The sequence below is a fragment of the Candoia aspera genome, chromosome 1 (genome assembly GCF_035149785.1).
Source record: "Candoia aspera isolate rCanAsp1 chromosome 1, rCanAsp1.hap2, whole genome shotgun sequence".
In the NCBI taxonomy this organism is placed as follows: domain Eukaryota; kingdom Metazoa; phylum Chordata; class Lepidosauria; order Squamata; family Boidae; genus Candoia; species Candoia aspera.
Genome location: NC_086153.1, coordinates 204,212,695 through 204,235,260, shown reverse-complemented (window position 1 = coordinate 204,235,260; position 22,566 = coordinate 204,212,695). Strand labels below are relative to the sequence as shown.

The window sequence follows — 22,566 nt, the reverse complement described above, 5'->3', positions numbered from 1 at the left end:
TGTAAAGATGGGGTGAAGTCACGCTACCATTCATCCTGCAGTACCACGTGATTGGGGAATCCTAGCAAAGCAATGCAAGTGCTTTTTGTCACAGTAAATTGAAAATGCACAGAATGAATTTAGTTTATTAATAATGTTTATTAAGAAACCATTCCCCTTCCCCATTTCTAAAAAAAAGGCTCAATGGCACATCTGCAATTCCACATATTCCCAGTACAACGTGCTCCATCTGTCTCAGGTAAACATTGAACAAGGACCAATTACACATCCCTGGATCAAGAACTGAAGAGATGCTTCAGTGAAAATGAAGAGAAATGTTGAAACAGGAGAAACAAAGAAATATAATGTCCCCCCACATGCTTACAAAGACCTATTGCAGGTCCAGAAGACATCTGCGGCTGCTGACAATCCTTTAAGAATGAGCAAGGAAATATCATCTCAATTGGAGGCAACAAGCCGGCACTAAAACAGTAATAAATTCTGTGTGAAAGCTGGAAACGGTTCCTCTGCTCTCTACAAATCATTAGTAGACCAATAACCTTTGCAGTGAAATCCAGAAAGCCCATTTTATTATATGATTTTTGTTGAGGAATTTTTCCTCTGTAAATGAATCCTTGAATCATTTCCTGCCTTGCTACAAACTCTGAGTATGTTTTTAAAGGACTCTGAGAGTGTCATGTTCACTGTTTCAATGTACAGTATACATCATAACGTTTAACTGATGCGCATTTCTGTTTGGGAGGGAGCTACTGTGAAACCTTGTACCAAGCTCTGTATCTATGTTCATTACAATGGAATGTGTTTGGGTTATGTTCTCTGCTCAAGGACTTTTCCCGCAGACCATCAGAAACTGTTAGGAGCACCTGGGACTGTGAACTTGGGAAGATTCTACGGGGGGAGGGATCTCATTTGCACCAAGGGTTTTTAGTTTGCATTTGGCGCACTTTTATCATTCTCAGCTTTCTCTGTGATCCTGCATACTATTCTTTAATAAATCAGATATCTTTGAATTCCTGCTCATGAGTCTGATAGTGTTTTAGAATAGGCATTCATTACATAAAGCTGAGAATCACCAAAGTTGTACCGTTAGCTCCTATCAAGATTAGTTTCTTGTGAGGGAAAATAGTTAACGATGGCCAAGTCCAAGCTCACGACCAGGGGACTTGAGGAGCCGGCTAGCTTGATGCCCGAGTCAACGGTCAAGAGCGGAGAACTGAGCCTCACCCCAGAACCTTCAGATTTCCGGGAGGAATCGAGTTCCAGTCCTGAGGTGGAGGAATCTGACAATGGGGGAGAACCAGAGCAACTGGCACCCAGCGAATCACCCGCAGAGTTGATCACCTGGGATGAAATGGGAGAACCCCAGCCAGGGACGTCCCAGGCATCCTGGAAGTATCGGTTCCCTCTGACCCCAGACGTAGAATCTACCATGGTATCAACAGAGAGACAGCCTAACACGCGAGGGACGGAGGAATCTCAAAGCCCTGAAAGGCTAAGAGTGGTGGAGGCCAAAATAGAATCAATGGAGTACATGTTAAGAAACCTGTCTCTGTCATTGGGTGGGCAGGGGAGGCGCGGAGGAGATCCCAGCTTCACGCAACCATCCCCCATCCTCCCACCTGGACCGCCAGCAGAGCAGGGCCAGAGACGGCTCCGGGATGAATCTCCACCCCGCAGGGCTCAACCACCAGTGTCCCTAGCCTGAAGAGAGAGAAGTACTGTAACCTGGGGCCCAACCACTGGGGCCCAGCCACCGATTCTGCTCCAACAGGAGTGGGGGTGAGAGACTTTTCTGTCAAGTTTGATGGGGATCCAACCAAGTTATCTTTCTTTCTAACTAATGCTAAAAGTTACATGAGGCAGTTTGGATCATACTTCCCTTCCGAAGAGGCTAGGATAACTGCCATTGCCACCAAGTTGAAGGGTCACGCGGCTGACTGGTATGTTCAATTAAGTGAGGCTGACTCCCCTGCACTTGAATATTTTGAGGACTTCATGTGGGTGTTAAAGCTGCATTTTGAGGATCCTCTGGCCAAGGCAAGAGCTAAGAAGACGCTGAAGGATCTTACCCAGGGCCAACTGTCTGTAGCTGATTACGCCCTGGAGTTTAAGGCTTTAGCTGGGAAAATCCCCGACTGGTCTCAGTCAACCTTAATAGAATGGTTTAAAGAGGGACTCAACCGGGACATCCTATGGTGGGCATTGTGTAGGGACGACCCAGAGTCATTGTACGAATGGATCTGTCTGGCCGGCAAGGCCGAGCACGGTCAGCATACCTTCATGCAAACCAGAAGACCTGAAAAACCACCAGCCACCATGAGGGGACCTCAAAGTGCTGCAACTGCTGCCCGGCCAGGCTATAGAGCCCGGGAAGAGGAGAGAGATTGGTGCTATGCGAGGGGTCAGTGTCTCCGATGCAGAAAGGAAGGACATCGAGCAGCTGATTTCCCAAAAGCCAAGGCTGGAGATCGAGTGGGCAAGCTGCCGGCCAAATCGCCCCCCCCCTCGCGGCGGATGACAGCAGCCAAGGGCGCAGCCGATGCTGAGGAAGTATTCTACTTCTCAGGAGAGGTTGAAGATGACTCTAAGGAGCTGGCGGGAAACACCAGCCACCTGCCATGAAGAGCGCCTGTGGGCAGGTGGAGGAGGATGGGTGCGAGGATGCTATGGTGAGTGCTGACTGTCCCACTTTAACAGTAAAAGTGGAATTGGGCTCCTGCACAAAAACTACAGAGGTCTGGGCTTTAGTTGACTCTGGGTGTTCCAGGTGTCTAATTCACCCTGATCTGGTTGCTGCTTTGGACCTGCCTAGCTTCCCCCTCCAGCAGCCTTTGATCTTCACACAGTTGGATGGTTCAATGGCGGGCGGGGGGGGGGGCTGGCAACCCATTTCACTGGAACTGTTGCAATGCAAATGGGCAACCACCGTGAGAATTTAAAATTCATAGTACCACCTGTTGGCAATCCCTGGGTAATTCTGGGGATCCCCTGGTTGACCTATCGAAGCCCATATATAAACTGGGAACACAGAACTGTGACTTTTAAAGGTGGGTTTTACCAAGCTCCTACAGCGGACAGAGCTTCACGTGCAGGTTTTGGAAGGGCTGCAATCGCCACGCCGCGCCCTAACTTGGTACATCTAGAAGGCTTGCCCGATCAATACCAAGACTTTGCAGACGTTTTTGGGGGAATGGAAACAGATCAGCTACCCCCCTCCATCGGAAAACTGACTGTGCAATAGAGTTGGTTCCCAATGCTCAATTGCCCAAGCCAAAAATTTATCCAATGACTCAGAAGGAGCTTGAGGCATTACGGGACTTTATTGACAAAAATCTGTCAAGGGGGTTTATTGAACCTGCAAATTCCCCAGTTGGGGCCCCTGTGCTATTCCGGGAAAAGAAAGATGGCACACTTCAACTCTGTACGGACTATCGAGGGTTAAATTCCATCTCAATTTGCAACAAGTACCCTCTTCCGCTCATGAAGGACACGTTAGCTCATTTGTCTAAGGGCAAGATTTTCTCCAAGCTCGATCTTCGTGAAGCCTACTTCCGCATCCGCATACAAGCTGGAGATGAGTGGAAAACCGCTTTTAATTGCCCACTGGGTTCATTTCAGTACAAAGTACTGAAGTACCTTTTGGGTTGGCAGGGGCGCCCGGAGTCTTCATGCAATTGATTAATGAAGTATTACATGATCATTTGTTTAAAGGAGTCCTGGTTTATTTAGATGATGTTCTCATTTACACTGAAACCAAGGAGGAACACAAACGCCTCCTCAAACAGGTGTTAAGCAAGCTTATAAATGCCAAACTCTATGCCAAACTTTCCAAATGTGAGTTTCACAAAACCCAACTTGACTATCTGGGCTATAGGGTGTCTGACAAGGGCATTGAAATGGACCCTGCAAAAATTCTGGCGATTTTAAGTTGGGAATGTCCCCGCACCCGGAGGCAATTGCAAAGTTTCCTCGGGTTCAGTAATTACTATCGCCAATTTATCCAGGGGTTCACTGAGATTGCTTTGCCCCTCACTGATCTACTCCGTACCAAGGGCTTGGGGGAGACACGCAAAGTAAAAAGCCCTGGGGCAGTGCTGAATTGGACGCCTGAATGCCAAGCAGCATTTGAGAAGTTAAAAACCCTCTTCACTGCTGAGCCTATTCTACAGCACCCCGATCCTGAATGCCCCTTTGTGGTCCAAGTTGATGCTTCTGACTCCTCAGTTGGGGCTATATTGTTACAGAGAGATTCTGAAAATCACTTAAAACCCCGCGCTTATCTGTCCAGAAAATTTTCTGAAACCGAACGCCGGTGGCATGTTTGGGAAAAGGAGGCATTTGCTGTAAAAGCCGCTTTGGAAGCCTGGCGTCACCTCCTGGAAGGCGCTAAATGCCCTTTCAAGGTTTGGACCAATCACAAGAATTTGGAAGCCATCCGCACCCCCCGGCATCTCAGTCCTAAACAGATTCGCTGGGCTCAATTTTTCAGTTGCTTTAACTTCCAGTTACTGTTTATTCCGGGAAAGAAAAACTTTCTGGCCGATGCTTTGTCACGTTTACCTCAGGACCTTGACCAGGTGGCAGATGTGGTTGGGACTGTTCTCACTGAACCACAACTGGGCTTGGTTGCTGTCACTCGGAGCCAGACCCATGCGCAAACAACCCTGCCCCCAGCCCAGTCTGGGAAGCAGAAAGTGCAAGTTCCTTGTCAGTTACAGAAAGACTTTCTCCAGGCGCTGAAATCTGACACTTGGTTGCTAGCTAATAAAGACACTGTTTCTTTTGAAAACGGTCTGGCATGGGTGCAACACCACCTTTATGTACCTGAAACTTTAAGAGCTGACATTTTACAGTGTTCCCATGATGATAAACTTGCTGGGCATTTTGGTTTTGTCAAAACATTACATTTGGTTCATCGTCAATTCTGGTGGCCTACTTTGAGACGCGATGTAAAAGACTATGTGGCTTCCTGTCCTGTTTGTGCAATGTCAAAACGTAAGAGGGGGAAACCACAGGGGCTTCTGCAGCCAGTGGCCAGCCCGTCCCATCCCTGGGACGAGATTTCTATGGATTTTATTGTGAATCTTCCTCCCAGTCAGAAGAAAACTGTCATTTGGGTTGTAAAAGATTTTTTTTCCAAACAAGCACATTTCATTCCATGTGCATCCATCCCGTCAGCCCCGCGATTGGTGTGCCTATTTCTCATCCCCATCTACCACCTCCACGGTAGCCCCTCCCATTTGGTCAGTGACCGCAGGACACAGTTTACTTCCCAGTTTTGGAAATCATTTTTAAAATTGATTGGCACCAAACAAGTGCTGTCCACCTCTTCCCATCCTGAGACTGATGGATCTACTGAGATTTTAAACTCCACTCTCAAACAATTTCTTAGGGCATACATTAACTACCATCAGGACGATTGGGTGGAGTTACTGCCTTTTGCTGAAGTGACTTACAACAATGCTGTCCATCAAAGTACCGGGCAAACCCCTTTTTGTGTGGTTTCTGGTCACGACTTTGTTCCCATCCCTGAACTGCCACAACCCCCTCCCCTATCCTGTTCTGCCTCTGACTGGGCTGTTAAGCTGGCTGATTCCTGGCCGGTGATTCAACAGGCTTTGGCTGATGCCCAGGCTCCTTACAAGTTTCAAGCTGATAAGCATCGTTCCTTGCAACACAACGTCAAGATTGGGGATCAGATGTATCTATCTACCAAATTCATCAAGTCCCCACAACCCTCTAAAAAATTTGCTCCCAAGTTCATTGGTCCTTTCCCTATTGTTGGTCTTATCAATCCAGTTACTGTTAAATTGGACCTGCCTCACAATTTGAAACACTTGCACCCTGTTTTCCATTGCAGCTTGCTCAAGCCTGTCCACCACTCCTCCCGCTGGCATCCCCAACCTCCTCCTCCTGCTCCGATCATGATTGATGGCCAACAGCACTTTGAGGTCAAGGAGGTCGTTGATTCTCACAAGCTTCGAGGCACCCTCCAGTATCTGGTCTGATGGAAACACTTTCCTCATCCTGAATGGTTGTCTGCCCACCATGTTAATGCTCCTGATTTAGTTCGCTGTTTCCACTTTGCTTACCCTTTGAAGCCTGCTGCTTAGTGTTTTCTTTCTTTTGGGGGGCAGTATGTCATGTTCACTGTTTCAATGTACAGTATACATCGTAACGTTTCACATGCCATGGTGCTGACGCGCGTTTCTGTTTGGGAGGGAGCTTCTGTGAAACCTTGTACCAAGCTCTGTATCTGTGTTCATTACAATGGAATGTGTTTGGGTTATGTTCTCTGTTCAAGGACTTTTCCCGCAGACCATCAGAAGCCATTAGGAGCACCTGGGATTGTGAACTTGGGAAGATTCTATGGGGGGAGGGATCTCATTTGCACTGAGGGTTTTTAGTTTGCATTTGGCGCGCTTTTATCATTCTCAGCTTTCTCTGTGATCCTGCATACTATTCTTTAATAAATCAGATATCTTTGAATTCCTGCTCATGAGTCTGATAGTGTTTTAGAATAGGCATTCATTACAGAGAGCCAGAAAGAAGTGAATTTAGAGAGAGAATCACTTGGTAAGATTTTAATGGTATCACCAAAATTAAACTAGAAAGTGTAAGGATTGATTGATTGATGCCTTTGAGTCACTGTTGACTCCTGGAGACTGCCTGGACAAGACCCTGTAATTTTCTTGGCAAGGTTTTTCAGAAGTGGTTTGCCATTGCCTGCTTCCCAGGGCTAAGAAAGAGTGACTGGCCCAAAGTTACCCAGCTGGCTTCCTGCCTAGGGCCAGAGTAGAAGTCACAGTTTCCTGGTTTCTAGCCTGATGCCTTAACCACTGCACCAAACTGGTTCTCCCATAAGTAATTTAGAATCAAACAAAAAGAGTTGTTCTTGAAATGTAATAGTCTAAGGTAATTACTTTATTTTAGTTAAGGCATTTCAAATATTTCAGACAAAAATGCTGCTGCTGCTGCTGCTGCTGCCGCCACCACCACCACCATCATCATCATCATCATCATCATCATCATCATCATCATCATCATCATCATCATCCATTCCTGTCAACTCTGAGTAAGTTTTGCAGGGCTATCCCTCAACTTTTGTTCCTTGAATGTAAGGACAGTTGTATAACATACATTCATGTGAAGTTGCACCCAATTGGACATGCTCTTCACCAGACCCATTTAATCAGTCATGCTTCCCAGTACAATGAGTTTGGTATTTCTACAAGCTGATGGGCAGGCCTGCCTCACACTGTAAGTTAACTAAGTCACAACATCCCCAGCCCCTGAATAGCTTAGTTAACATTTTCCCCATGCAAAAGTTCCTAGGTTCAATTCACAGTATTTTCAACAACTCTGGCAGCAAGTGGAGGTTTTCCCTGTGTGCTGGAAAATAATAATATGGATGGAGAAGTGCTCAAGGTTTAGAAAGGTTAATTTTATTGCTTTCTCCTCTCATTGTAATCATTGCTAGCTTCATAACACCAGACCAAGATGAAATATGCTCTGTTAGCTTATGGCTCAATGTGTTCTGTGTTCAGTTGTGTGTTGTATGAAGAATTCAGGCAATCGTGTTCAGTCAATACAGTATAGTCCCAATTAACCATGGGTTGGTGTGTTGTGAAAACTCAAAGAGAAGGAATTTTGTGTGCCATGAAGGCAACTGCTTATGTCATAAACCACTTCCTCTTCTGAAAGGCTTACTTCTGGAAAACTACTAGACCACCCCCAGAATGGCCAGACTGGTATTGTCTTCAGGAAGAACAGAATGTTCTGGAGTTCCTTGCAACGTTTCATCTCTGGAGACAAAACATTTTGCATGTGTCTTTTCCACAATCTTTCATTCCATCACATTAGCAAAGAAGATAAATTTCAGATGGATAAAAAGAAGTGGATCCTGATGGGGGGGAGGGGACACAAAAAAATAAATCTGGGGAGATGGAAAGAAAACATGCATCTGCTTGTGAAGAAAAGATGTGGGTGAAATAAGGGATTATTTATTAAACTCTTGAGGTTTTGTTGTTGCTTCACAAAGGCAATTTGTCTAAAGACAGTGCCAATTAACAAATAGATAAATAACACATTAAAGCATTAAGTGCTTCCTTTACTCTGTTCATTTGGGGCTAGGCTTCTCTTTTCTTTATATTTCATACATCATTTATACTCTTACAGAACCATATCTTTTCCTGAGATCAAAGGGAACAGAAAGATGATCCTTTCATCAATATTTGGAAAGCTGGATTGGGGACCTAGATTTGCCTGCAGCTATAAAAACAGTCCAGACTCTCTACCAACTTCATAGGAATTGATACTGATGCACAGACAAGAGCACATCCCCTACACTGAGATGCGCATTATGTGATCAGTCCCCTGATTCTTTCCACTTTTACTTTACATTCATGAAGCCCAGGGATGTCAGCTGTGAACGTCTTCTAAACTAACCCGTGCGCATTCCAGCATTCACACTGATGTCTGCCAAGTTTTCCATTCACCTTGAAGACGCATCTGAAATATAATAGTTCACACTTCTGTGCTTGTCAATTAAACAGTAGGCCTCTAAAGATCCTATAGTGGTTAATTTCATTTTCCTAGCTCAGTTCCTCACAAACTTGTATAACAACAATTGCAGTCATCACTGGTTTGAAGCTGCTAACTAGCATCTTCTACTACAATAAGTCCCAATACTTCACGCATCCTCACTGACCTGCTTTCAGGTTAGTTTTCCCATGAGATGGGAAATAAATGAAAATGTTAGCCTGAGCTCAAAAATAACACCTATATATATATAGGAAATTATATATGTAGGAAATCCTATATATATATATATATACACACACACATATACATATACATATATATGAAAGAAAATTTTACAAACATTTAAAAAAACTACATAAACATAGAAGAAATAGGAAAAAAAAGATTATAAAAGGATAAAAGAAAAAGTGAAGAATAACAAAAAAAAGAAAGAAAAAGTTATCTAAAGAAGCGACTTCTGATCTTCTTTGCAGCAGTTACAAACATAGTAATTACCATCTCCACCCTGCCATATTGCATATCATAGTTCCCTTCTTCCCATAAGCAAACCTTTTTAATCAGTAAATCCCGAAATCAGCAGTTTTTATCCATTTTCAGCAAAAAGTCTATAAAGGGTCTCCAGTCTTTTATAAAAGTAATTGTAGTTCCCTCCTTGATCAACCAAGTCCATTTAGCCATTTCTGCAAACTCAGCCATCTTTGCAATTAAAATATCACCTTTTAGAGGAGAGGAGAATCTCCTCTCCAAGAGGAGAATCTACAAAATCCTGCCCAAACTCTAGCCCCACCCATATACTGTATGTGCTGCTGTCCTACCCACTTGCATCGCTCCCAGCCCCTGAAAAGATGCTAAGCGCAGCCTTGACTACCAAAAGGTTGCCCGCTGCTGCTTCAGTATTGCTGGGCTGAGCTTGCCTGGAGATACTGTGGCTGTGCCGAGCCAGGAAAGGTCTAGCAGGAACGAAGCAGAGGCCTAGATGGTCCGGCAGCAGCCAGCTTTTGCAGAGGCCCTGGAGATCAGAAGCTGCCCAGCAGGAGAAGTCATCGTAACTGGAGCGGTGCCTGAGGCTTATCAGAAAGGCCCAAGGTAGACCCTGGGGGAGAAGGGGCGTACCAAGAGGACCTAGTGGTAGATGCCTGAGGCAGACAAGGACTGACAGCCACCTGGCGGGCTGCGGGGGCGTCCTGGGAGAGATCAGGGCAGGTGGGAGGTCCCGGGGGAGGATTCCCCTGGGAATTCCTCACAGGGAGCCTTGTAGGCCCAGTTAACTCACAGACACATAGAGCCACCATACTTAACCAGGACAGGCTAGGCCTAGATCCCTGGAAGGCAGCCTGGGGAGGGAATTACACCATGGGAGAGGCAGGCCACCAGTATTTGTAATTCTCCCACTATCTTCTCCCACTGCCCCTTGATGCAAGGTTTGGGGGTGTTATGTGGTAAGATTTCCTGCCAGTGGGCCACCACCTACTGCACAGCTCCAGAAAAGCATGCCTTTGCAATGTTTCTCTGGAGAGAGTCAACTCAAAAGTTATGTGGAGCGTGCCAGCACCTTACAAAATTCCTTCCCGTTTGTTGGGATTTTTGAACGCCCCGCTCTGAATGCAGCACTGCTCACACCCCTGTAGCGGGAAAGTGGTGGTATTCCATTTTCTGTCCTAATATTCTGGAACCTGTTGGAGAAAACGTTTTCTCTTCCTTCTCAAGATGAGATTCATCTTGTCTCCTCAAGCAGGACACTAGCGCACTGAGGTCTCCAAAGTGTGTTATGGGTTTGCCAAGCCAGGTCAAGCACAGATGGACACGTTTGGTAACGTTCCATGGGCAAGACCCCAATACACAGGAAATGGTATATATATAATCAGTCAAAAAGGCAGTTCGAGATTATAAATGTGATTGGTTACGAATTAATAATAAAAAGACAAAGTTTTAAAATAGACCTGACATGCTAAGCTATGTCTGCTAAATCCACCTGCTGAAGCTAGGCGTTCTGGCCAGCTTCCTCTTGAAGCCGAAGTACAAATATAATACAAAAACCATTCTTATGTGCCTACTTGCTTCTAATGCTTGCTAAATATTTGCTTAAAATATTAATATTCAGACGGTTTCAATCCTTCCACAAACCCCACCTTTTTTTGTTTATAAGCTCAGGGAATGTTTTTCTAGATTCCATAGGTGTTCCGATGGGTCTTTCTCCTTGTTCCAGTGAGGTCCTTACGGTGGCCTTGGTCCTGCTGTGCCTGTCTTCCGCTGTTTTGTGTGACTGCCCAACTCCAACTCTACCTCCCCATTCTTCACTCAGAGGTGGAGGAACCCTAAAAACCAGCTATCCTACTGGAACTGTTTTGCCATTAACGTGCATCATAGGCTACGAACCTATTCCTGGAGTGCGTCCTAGTATTGCATGTCTTCCACTTGGAACGTGGACGAACATTCCTACATTTTGTCAAGGAAGACGATGTCCAACTCCACATGTAAATAATGGCAGAATAGTAAGCTCAACTGACCTCCGGCTTGGTGAAACAGTAACCTTTGCCTGCGATCATGGGTTCAGAATGATAGGCGTATCGACCCTACAATGTGTTCTAAAATCAGGCAGAGTTGACTGGAATAGACAACCTCCAGACTGCCAACGTATTCCTTGTGTTCGCCCCCCTACAATTTCCAAAGGAAGGTATGATCCTGATCCTTCAGACGAATATTCTGTTGGCTCAGTAGTTATATACCAGTGTGATGCTGATTACTCACTTATTGGAAATTCATCTATTACCTGTATAGTTGCAGCTGATGGTCTAAATGGAGAGTGGAATTCACCTCCACCTGAATGTAAAAAGGTCGCTTGTCAGAGACCAAACATCCCAAATGGGAGACTGACAACTGTATTTCGACCTACATATACATATGGCACTGGTATATCATTTGAGTGCAATCCTGGCTATACTTTGGTAGGGGCCAGATTAGTTAGATGTGATGCTAATAGTAAATGGAATCCTCCTGTTCCAAGTTGTGTCAAGACCAAAGTCCCTACCACTAACAAACCTGGACCCCGCCCACCAGTTCATCCCGTCCCACCTGCTGTTCCTCCTATACCCCCAATTATCCCCACACCTGTTCCTCCAGAAGAACATGAGACTAAAGAAATTCCAGTGTTCCCAACCCAAAGTGAACCAATTCCCACAGATGAATCAGGATCTGGCAAAATTATTGGGATTACTATTGGAATTATTCTTTCCGCTGTAGTTCTGGCTGCGTTCATTTTCGCAGCTGTGAAATGGTTAATTGGCCGGAGGAAAGCTGATGATCCTGACAAGCGTGTAGCATTAGAGGAAGATACGGCTTTGGAAAAAAACAAGGTGGATGGTCCGAGTCCACGGAAATTTCAAAGTAAAACCTCAAGACCCTCTCAACAGTTTTCCACTTAGAAACTGAAAATGGGACTCAGTAAAGATTTGAGTCCAAAGCGTTAGCAATTTTCATAGTTCTACGGTTTTGCCATTGGATGGTGCATGAAACGGTTAATACTTGGCCTCCAGAAAATGCTCCGTTTGCATATGCTGCTTCTACATTCCAGTAATCTGTCCTTATACCCTATCCAGGTGTCTCTGAGACGGTCTCTTTATGTCTGAGATACAGAGTCTGAGGGAGCTGCCCACGTGTCCGCTTCAGGGATGACACCTTATTCTGGTAACAGGGTATAAAGATACTAGAATGGAAGCATTCCGCAAGCTCTCTCTTGTTCTTAAATCTGTTTCTGAGTTCATGTGACATCAAAACGAAAGTCACCTTTGCTCCTGGAGTTTTAAAATTGTGCTAAAGCAATAATCTGTACCCAATATACTGTAAACAGTGATCTGTTTTATATTTTAGCAGTCAATGTAAACTTTGTAAATTGAATCAAATAAATTAAGGGGAACTTTTAGGAGACTTATCTTATAATTTATGTCACTAAATTCACCGTGACCAGAAAGCCTTGTGCATTGGTTAAATGGAGCCCAGCCTGTAATATTCAGCATGTGTCAGGGAACAAGTGATGAAATGCCAGACTAAATGAAGGAGTGTTCTTCAGTAAATAATAATTGTTATATTTGATGCCTCTTTCTCACCCCTTACGTTCTGGGAGATAACTATACCTACTCTTTTAAAATCCAACAGTGAGGAAAAGTTCTCATAATTATTGACAAGTCTTCTAGTAAATAAGTTATGGCTAGTTGTGTGTAGGGAGCTGTTCCACTGGCTCAGGTAGAATGTAAATGTTCTTCATTTTTCAGTCCAACCCTGGATGTACAATTCTTATATAACATAATAGCTGTCTAAGAAATGTTTATCAGAATTTTAAGGAATAAATTCATATGAAAAATTGAATGTTTATATCCTCTTGGTATAAACTGAAAGCTCAAAACTGGCAATCAGAGAACTAGATTATCACTGTTAAACTCAGTGTAAAATTTCTCACCAGTGAGCAGTAAAATAGTAAGGATGGTTTTAAATCCTTGATTGGGCCATTGAAATATCAGCATTATGGATAAGTTTTCTTCTTTCATGCTTATTTGGCTAGGGGTTTGGGTTTTCTTTTGAAAAGGAAATGAATTCAATTATTTACCCATCTCCAGTTTGAACTTGCCTGAAAAACAATAAATGCTTTTCTTAGACTTTTCATTTATCTGTCAAGTTGGGCGGACTTAACAGATGAAGTGCAACCTTGCAATTAGACAGCTGGTGTACTGTAAGACTGCTTTTCATTAGGAATCCTGACTGTTTCTGTTACCTTGGGTCCCCCATCTGTTGTGTGCACATGTCACCCCCTCTTTTTCCATGCATAGGTTGAAAGGTTGCCATTTTGGAAGGGAGGTTACACAGGAATTATGAAAGAGCTGTTGTTTTCAAGACCAACAGCTTTGTAAAAGTGAAGGACAGAATATATACATATACATGTACACTCACAAGCATGCATAAACACCCTTTCCTGCACCTGTTCACACTCAAAGCTATCACTGTATATTATAATTCTCTGCATGAAAAAATAATACAGCCTCCCCTGTGTTTGTGTGTGTTTAGTAAGCAAACAGCAAAAATGGATCCATATGTGTTCCTTCCAGGTGACACTTCTGCTGCAAGAAAATATGTTATAACTAATAGCTCTATGCCCAATTTTTGTTTGGCTAAGAGTATGCCCAATTCTAGTGAAATTGCTGCATCATGTGCTACTATGGTGACATGATTACATGTACAGTGTTTAGTTTAGTGACAAGTTACATTTTGAAACAGGAATAGGCAAACACAGGTGGCCACCTAGCATTCTATTTATGGTCCCTTTAGCTCCTGCAGAGCCCTTTAGATCAGTTTTTTCTGCTCTTCATTTTAAGGCTTGCAGAGAAATGCTTGCTTTAAGGCTTTGTTCTGTCCTTCAGGAAACAGGAAGATACACAGCCACAGTCACGTGCCAGAAAGTTAGTCTTATAGAAATATTAGAACCAAAGAGCTGTTGAAGCCCACCTACAGATCCAGTGCCCCAAATTAATGCATTCTATAGGAGAGAGATGACTCTAGAAGCATGATCTTAATTCAAGTGAAGGTTGAATTATCCAAATCATGGCTAAAACCTCTGAACAGCATGCAATATGGATGAAACGGATGAATCTCAGCCTTTGATAGTGTTCTATAAAGTTTCTTATTGTTGGTGCTTGTTACGATTCTGATTCCCAGAGAGGCTTTCTCCTGGGGAGCCCAAATATGCAATCTGGCACTTCTCTGCTCTTTAGCCCCCTATTCCTCCATTTAGCTGCAATAGTGTTATGCGGGGGCTAGAGGCTGTAGGTCAAGGTCAGAACTTGGAGCTCAGTGTGAAGGTGTCACAAGGACTGAGTCTGCTGAATAGAGTCCTCGGTCAAAAAATATAATGGAATGTGGGAATGACCTTGGGAGACAGCGGAAAGAGCCACAGCCAGGGGAACAGTCTGATAAAAGGCCGCTTAGCCCACAACAGGAATATGATGTGGCAAACATCTCAGAAGGGACCCTCCCTAGTTTCTTGGGCTGTAAAGGGGATGCGGGGAGAAATGTACTTGCAGACTTGCAAGATTCTGTTAATGTAAACTTACAATAAAGTATGTTTAGTTCATCTGGACATGCTTCCTGTCTGGACTACCCTGCAAGGCTGGCACTTAAGATCCTTGCTTTCATCTCCTGCTCCACCTCCTTCTCTGGGGAGGAACCCAAGGTGGACATATCAGGCTTAAGTATCTACTAACACGCTTTTGAAATCCCTGAAACCCACCTCCCATCTCAGTTCACTGAGTAGTATGGAGTAGGAACGGGTGTATGTTCCTGACTATCCTTTCCATATATTGATAAAATGCTAACCAAAATATAACCCAGTTTCCATATCATTTTATGTGTGAGTAAAATCAATTTCAATTCTTTTCATAGTAAAGGTGAGTCAGAGACAAACTAAATGTGGTACTGAGATGAGCAATTTGGGGTAAGATTGTTTTTTCCTAAATTATACTGTATATCTACCTTGTTCTTCTTTAGAAGACTGATATATGAAGCAGGAGTTTCCCAGTTCAGATATACTCTATTCTGTGCTAACAAATCTTTCAACCTTAGATTACACAGCATAATGTGAGTCACATACAGCTACAGGATGAATTATGCTACAATGTCTGTGAATGTGTAGGAAGAAGCAGAGCCATTCCTGTGAACTTCACTCCCCTGGATCAACCTTCTTCTACCCCAAATGTAAAACCCCATTTTTATGGATCAACTGGGAGAAAGACATGTTCCCCAAATTTACAACGTTTGCATACATGCATTTCATTTGCACAACACAAATAAATGTATGCAAATGATATAAATTACATTATTTGGTCAGACTGCTTTGGAGACTCTGTCCTTCATTTGAATATGATATCTATCCAGATCAAAAATCTAGCCCTTACATCCAAAATCTAAGTGCAGATCAGTAATATCCAGGTTTTTACTGAACAATTGAATTATCTGAAGGGGAAGTCTTCAAGAATACATATGGAAATCATTATATATACAACCTAATTCCTGTAAATTTGTGCAGATACTAGGGAAGAGGCTAGTTAGGAAATGTAATGTCAGGCTTCAGTCTAGTCATAATGGCCCCCTTTCCCCACACATGATTATATACAGATGAGGTGGGGAACAAAACCAGTAGTGCTCCAACTACTCCAGTGTCCATCAACTCCAGCCAGCATTGCCAGTGGTCAAGATCAATGGGAGCTGTAATCAGCTTCTGGAAGGTACATATCCCCATCTTTAGTATAAGGCTTTTAAATGTGTTCAAAGCAGTCTGAACATGAATTCTCTGTCTTGAAACCAGATGCCTTACAAATGCAACTGTGTGTATTCAGATAGAAACCATTATCCACATTCTGTGGAGCATGTGTCACTTTTGTTTTTCCTTTAGTTGAGCTTCAGAACACAAGCACTGAAAACACATGAGCTGTTCTCTTTTCATGGAAATCTTTCTGCCCATTTCAGTTAGGATACTAAGGACTGGTTCACATGGTGGCCTGTGTATGTCATATAATGAATCATCACAGATCAACCACATCATTTACCTTTCTATTACAAATGACAATACATTTCTCTGCTGTTTTTAAAATTACCATGTTGCATTCTTGAACTCTGCTGTCATTTTTTTTCTCAACATTTTTCATGAACAATTAAAAAATTGAAAACTCAGGAAGCTTTTGCAATAATTACATGGAATGCAAATTGTTTTAGGTCTTACTGCCCTTAGGGACACCGACATAGCACTTTACAAAATAAAGCACAGGACAGACTGATACTAATGCCTGAACATTCATACTACTGCTCCTGTTTTCTCTTCTTAGAGTAATTAAGGATAGAAGCTTTCTGTGGGTTTGATAAGCCTAAAGTTTAACTGGCTTTTGATTTATCATGGCACTGCAATATCCTTTTTGTTTTCCTTGGGAATACATAATGAAAACTGTTCTTATGTCCTGGGATTCTTTTGACAATCTTCAATTATTCATGTAATTAGGATGCTCTAACACAAAAGACAGTGACATAATATTAAATATTTTACCCAGCTGGGTTTGCCATCTTATAATGGAAAATATAGGTAATGTTTTTAAAATTGGGATAATTTGCCTCACTAATTGTCATTCATTCTTCCGCTTCAAGAGAAATTTCCTTAGGGAAACACTACCCAAATATGAGATCCAAAAATGCCAATTGAAGATATCCCTCCCCTCCTCACTGTCTTGCTTAGTCCCTTCAGGTAGAATCCTAATGGGAGTCAGAAGAGCCATCTTATTAGAGGAAAAGAAGAGAGTAATTACTGCTTGCCATCAAAACTGCACTTACTCAAATCTCCTACAGTTACTCCTGGCCAGGAGGGTGGGGTAAAGCTGTCTCAGAAGAGCAGGTAAAAAGCTCATGCAACCTAGTCTTCACTGACATTATTACAGTGTGGAGAGAATAAGAAGGACGTTTTTTACTCTATTTTGTGTAGGCCAAACTGCATTTGAAGTAATGTGTTGAGTTCTTGGTGGCAAATATTAACAAACAAACATTGACAAACAGATGCATATCCAGAGGAGGGTAACCAGAATATGGGACCAAGATTTCAGCCCTTTGGGTGGTATTTGGGGGAAAGGTTATTTTAATGCAAAATAGATTCATTAAGCCTTGTAAAGGCTTAATGTATCTATTTTACCCCTCTCATTAACTCCCACAGAAAATGCCCACCAAAACTGATACAGTCAAAAATCTGTAATTTGTGGGGCCAAAGAAAATGGGGCTGGGCACATGCAGCCTTTGGGCAGAGGGCTGCCACCCTGTATCCTAACTCTGTCAAAGGCATTAGTACAATGTCTCCCAAGAATTCCTTTTTGTCCATGGAGTTCCGTAGCCTGCTATGCCATTAATTTGCACACATCTGTTCTTACTATCCTTCTAATAAATCATGTCTTCTTTTCCTTAGTCAACCTCGAAACGATGACATATTCTGCCTGTGATCTGTTGCCATGGTGAATAAAAGCTAAAGCATAAATTCCTCATTGAGATTTTCAACTCTACCAGAAACACAATAAATATAATTTGGGATGCTGTGACGTTCAGATGACTACTAAACTTCCTTTAGAATAAGCCAACACGGTTTTAGTAACTCATAATGTTATGAAGAAGTGAAACAAACTATCCTGTTGTGCTTTGGAACTGGTTCTTATAAAAATGGCTCGGTTTCCTTTATAAATGCAGAACTCAGAAGGAAGTACAGTATGATGACCATATATTTTGGGATCCATCTTCTCAGAAACTTTAAAAATCAGTTTTTAGCCTGCCCTATACCTATTCCTAATGTTTCTTGCTGGTTGCAGGAAATGCATGGATGTGGAAGGAATGAGAGAGGGAGATGTGAACATTAAAATTTTTCTCACATATATTTTAGGCCAGTAAAGTAGCAGCACTGGTTCCCACTGTATTTCGGGTCACTCCTCCTGATTATGATTATGGGGCTTTGCCCAGCCTCTATCTGTCCTTTCCTCTTGCCTAGGCACAAGGATCTTGGGAATAGTTCTCCTTCTGAAGAGCATGTTATGGTGACACGTTCTGTATCCATCAAACCTCAATTCCAGATTGAAATGCACAAACACCCTCTCTCTGTTCTAGAGCAAGCTAGCAGTTCTCTGTTTAGAATGTCCTTTGTTTTATTTGCTGCTATCTGAGATGGGCAATAGGTGCATAAATACAAGAAACAGTTTCTATAAATATCCTCAAGGTGATGATTTTTTTTTTTAAAGGCACCTTGGGGTTTTTTTGGTTTGGTTTGGTTTCTCTGAAGTGACAGAACATCATCTTCTCTTCCCTCACCCCTGGATCTGGACTCTGGCAATGTGTTCTGTTCCCTTGGCCCCGTCCTCGGATCCTGTTCTTGTGGTGTCATTAGTTTGGATTTCACAAGCTTGATTAATATAAAAGATTAAAAAGGTGTTGATGGAGAAAAGACTTAATATTTCTTTAAACATGAGACCAACAGAGACAAAGAGAAAAAGAGAGGAGTGAGTGGATGGTTGGGCTACTATGAGATTTTATTTCTGTCCCCATTTAAAGACACTGTACTTCGAGCTTTACTGATAAAGGAAACCAGGCCTTTGCCATGCTCTAAGTAGCACAAAAATATATTGTCAGAACAAAGCATGGGACACAAGCAGCAATTAATAAAACGAAAGAGCTATTTCTTGCAGATGGATATGCGGGGTAATAATGGAAGAGAAAAACTCTGTTGAGCTGTCATGCATCAGATCCTGCATCTGTTATGGAAATCACTACTCACGGGGCTCTTTTGTTTGTGGTAAAGCCCTCCCTATAGGGATTTGGTCGAAGTAGATTTTCTTGTTATTAAACACGATTTCTGGCTAGTTGAGAGCAGATGCAGTTACAGCATTTGGTACTACTATAAGCTAGCCTTCGAGCACGCAGCACCCTGTCTGGTGCTCATTGTGGTCTGAAAAGCCAGTTTGGTTAAAAAGAAAATGTGCTCAGTTCAGTCACTGTTTTACACATGAATGTGTCTGACAGTCAAACATCTTGGTGGCCTTCCAATTCCAGCCAAGCAAGGAATGCATGTCCTTGATCACTTATCCCTTAACAAAGATAAAACGTACAGATGAGATGATCCAGAAAGCAAAGACCTTGCCATCAAGGTGGGTATGCGTGTGCGTGTTACGGTATGGTAAGGACAAAACTCTACACTGAGCAAGACCCCACTGGATTTCACACAGAAGGCTATTTCTGCTGCAAGTATCACTGAAATTGCTTTCACCCTGTTCCCCAAACCTTGCCACTGCTCCTTATTTAGAAATGGAAAGCTTTTGAGCCTACTGGGAAAGAACAACATGCAAGAGAATAAGGGCAGTTTGAATTCAACAGTGCATCCATTTTGGCTCTGGTTTCTAAAGAAATCAGTCTTTTCTTCTGAATGCCTCTTAATGATTGATGCCCAGTCCAGGTTGGTCTTATGTTGTAAAGCAGTTAAAATACATGGTTGTTCCCTAATATCTGGCTATCTGTCTATCCATCCGTCCAGCTAGAACTTCCTATTCTAAGGTAGAAATGATGGAGAACATTATGAGTAAAACAGAAGCAAAACAAACAAGAATTAATCTATAATGTGATTTGCCTATGTACCAGATACTCATTTCTTAACATCCTATTTTAGTAAGAACAGAGGTACCCTAGTTCAAAGCCACTAATTCTTTTTTGCTGTCTTGAGATACTGTGCTTTTTCATCTGCTAATGTTATTTCTTGATTTAAATTAATATGTCTTGTGATTTGGCCACTTAATGGAGATTTAGCTTTATGAATATTTACTACCAGACTTAGCCGGCATTAATAATGTTTAAAGTTACGTGAAGCATGGCTGGTTAGCATAATATGCTAGTCCTACACATTTGTCCAAAAGATCTTCCTGAACCACTGATGTAATTTTTCACCTTCTAATACTGTGCTATGGAGTCAGTATTCATCTTCTACACTAATAAGCTATTAAAGTATTAGGGTTACTATATCAAATTGTTATTATCTCTCCATGGAGGAGCATTTATGCACACCTCATTTTTACCAGTTTGTTGACAGATTTTACAAATGCTCATTGAAGACAATGACAAAGCACTCAAAGGGAAGATGATGGTTTGTTCACATTGAGTGCTATTAAACAATAGTCAGTTATACCAGGGATCCGATTTATATTTCAGAACTTGGTGTGGGAGCTGATAAAAATTCAGGTGTGTAGTGGCTTTACTGTGTGCCATCCATCTTTCTTCAATTTCATCATGTAACTGTAAACTGAAGGGTAATACCTATATGATATTTCCTCATGCATTGCAACCTCAGTTCTACACCATAATAGTTACTATCTTGTGAAAAAGCATTCTGCAAGGGTTGGCTATTTCAAAAGCTGAATTGTATCATACACTCCAATGGAAATCAGCCATCATGAACTAGGATGAGTCTATATATTAAGGTCTTTAAAATGTGATTGTATAACAAGGACTTTGAAGCATGATGGAATATGGAGGTTCTTTTACATTCTATTGATTTCTGTGAGAAGGGTCTGTGATTAAATCACTGTGTATGAGGCATAAAACTGTTCTGTTTAGACTATGAGATGACCAGGCAAGTAAAAGGGAATTCTTTTTATTTACAATGCAACTATGTACAATTAGCAATTGTCTCTTAAATAATAGTTCAGTTCAATTCAAGCCCAACTGGGCAATGGCAGAGTTCTTGGCAAGGTAACGAAGCCAGGTTCAGCTGGAGAACACGACGCAGCTGGACTGGACTCGACTGGGATTCGCAGCAAGGTGACTAGACAGGACTCAACTAAAGACCATGACAGAGAGGGAGGACAGGATTCTTCAGGAATTGGCAACAAGGCAACTGAACCAGCTTTGGCTGGAGAACTTGGCAAGACTGCAAGGCAAAACTCACCTATAGATCATAATGAGGCAACGAGGCTAGGCTTGACTGGGTTCCGTGGCACGGCGACAAGACTGGACTCGGCTGGACCTCATGGTAAGGTGGCAAGGCAAGACTTGGCAGAGCTTCGAGGCAAGACGGCGGGACTCGACTCAGCTGAGTTCCGTGACAGGACAGCAAGGCAAGACTTGACTGGGCTTAGAGGCAAGGCAGCAGAGCTTGACTCAGCTGGGCTTCGTGGCAGGATGTCAAGGCAAGGCTCAGAAGGCTGGGAAGGCTCTGGTTCCATAACAACTACAGGACAGAACTGTTCCGGCTTTTCTTCTCCTAAGGAAGTCATTAGCTCAGTGGAACGTTTGTCTCTGGTGACCCGGTCCTTGCGCTGACTCCTTTTTAAGCTGTTCCCTTTGTGCCGTTTCTCATCCAGAGACAATCCGGCTTCCTTTTGCTTGGCGTGCTTTTTGACTCCTCTTTCTCTTGCACTGAATGGCGGCTTTGAATTTGGCTCTGATTTCACCCAATCAGCTGTTCAAGACTTTCCCACTCTGGGAGTCACTTGGAGTTTCAATTTCCCCGTTTTGCCTAGCACAGGTTTCAATTTCCCCTTCCTCAGCGTCAGACTCTACTCTTACAAAAACTTGGCATTAGCAGCATCAAAGGATCTCCTCTATGACTACCATATCAGGGTTGCAACAATGCAGATATCACTGGATAGTAGCAAAGAATTGGCCTTTTTTACCTCTCTGCTACCATCTAGTAGTTATTTGGGTTTTAGCAGCTCAGATCTAGTAGCTCTATGAAAGGTGAAAGGTCCCTGTGCAAGAACTGAGTCATGTCTGACCCTTTGGGGGGATGCTGCTTTCACAACGTTTTCTTGGCAGACTATAGAGCAGGGTGGTTTGCCATTGCCTTCCCCAGCCGCCACCTTTCCCAGCAAGCCGGGTACTCATTTTACCGACCTCAGAAGGATGGAAGGCTGAGTCGACCTGAGCTGGCTACCTGAGAATCCAGCTTCTGCTGCGATCGAGCTCAGGTTGTGGGGAGAGTTTCAGTTGCAATACTGCTGCCTACCACTCTGCACCACACAAGGCTCTACCTTTTAATAGCTCTATACTTGCCTCAATAAAAGTACTACCCACATTTTAACAGTGTGTAAGTCTGAAAATGATGAAGGGAAGGAACAAAAGAAGAGGAATAGGAACAATTGAGCAGCTGTAGCTATTCTATTTTAAGTGTTGGCCAAAACTCTAGACCCATAGCAATGTGAGAAAAGATACAGGAGTAAATAGCCACATCTCACAATGATGGGATGTTGATGAGCATGTTAAGGTGAAAAAAAAACTTCAGATTGAGAAAAAAGTGAAATATTTGGGTATCATTTTAACTAACATGAAAAACTGCAGAATTTTGGTTTTGAAAAAGGAAAAGCAGATCCATGTGTATATATGAAGAAAGACAAACAAGGCTGTATGTATCTGTGCATTTATGTTGATGATTTGCTGCTGTTCACACCAACAGAAAAACAAAGGCTTGATTTTGAAGCCTGC

The 22,566-nt window shown here is 42.8% G+C and overlaps 1 protein-coding gene across 1 annotated transcript; it reads left to right on the top strand.

Annotated features, from left to right (window-relative positions):
* Window positions 1–10,727: 10,727 nt before the first annotated feature.
* On the top strand, window positions 10,728–11,966 carry LOC134500207 (membrane cofactor protein-like). Its single transcript, XM_063307410.1, has one exon. It carries the CDS (start codon window positions 10,728–10,730, stop codon window positions 11,964–11,966), a length of 1,239 nt encoding a protein of 412 aa, XP_063163480.1.
* Window positions 11,967–22,566: the final 10,600 nt, after the last annotated feature.

What these genes read in the sequence shown, in the direction of transcription:
- LOC134500207 (XM_063307410.1), top strand. Translation starts at nt 10,728, where the DNA reads ATGGGTCTTTCTCCTTGTTCCAGTGAGGTCCTTACGGTGGCCTTGGTC.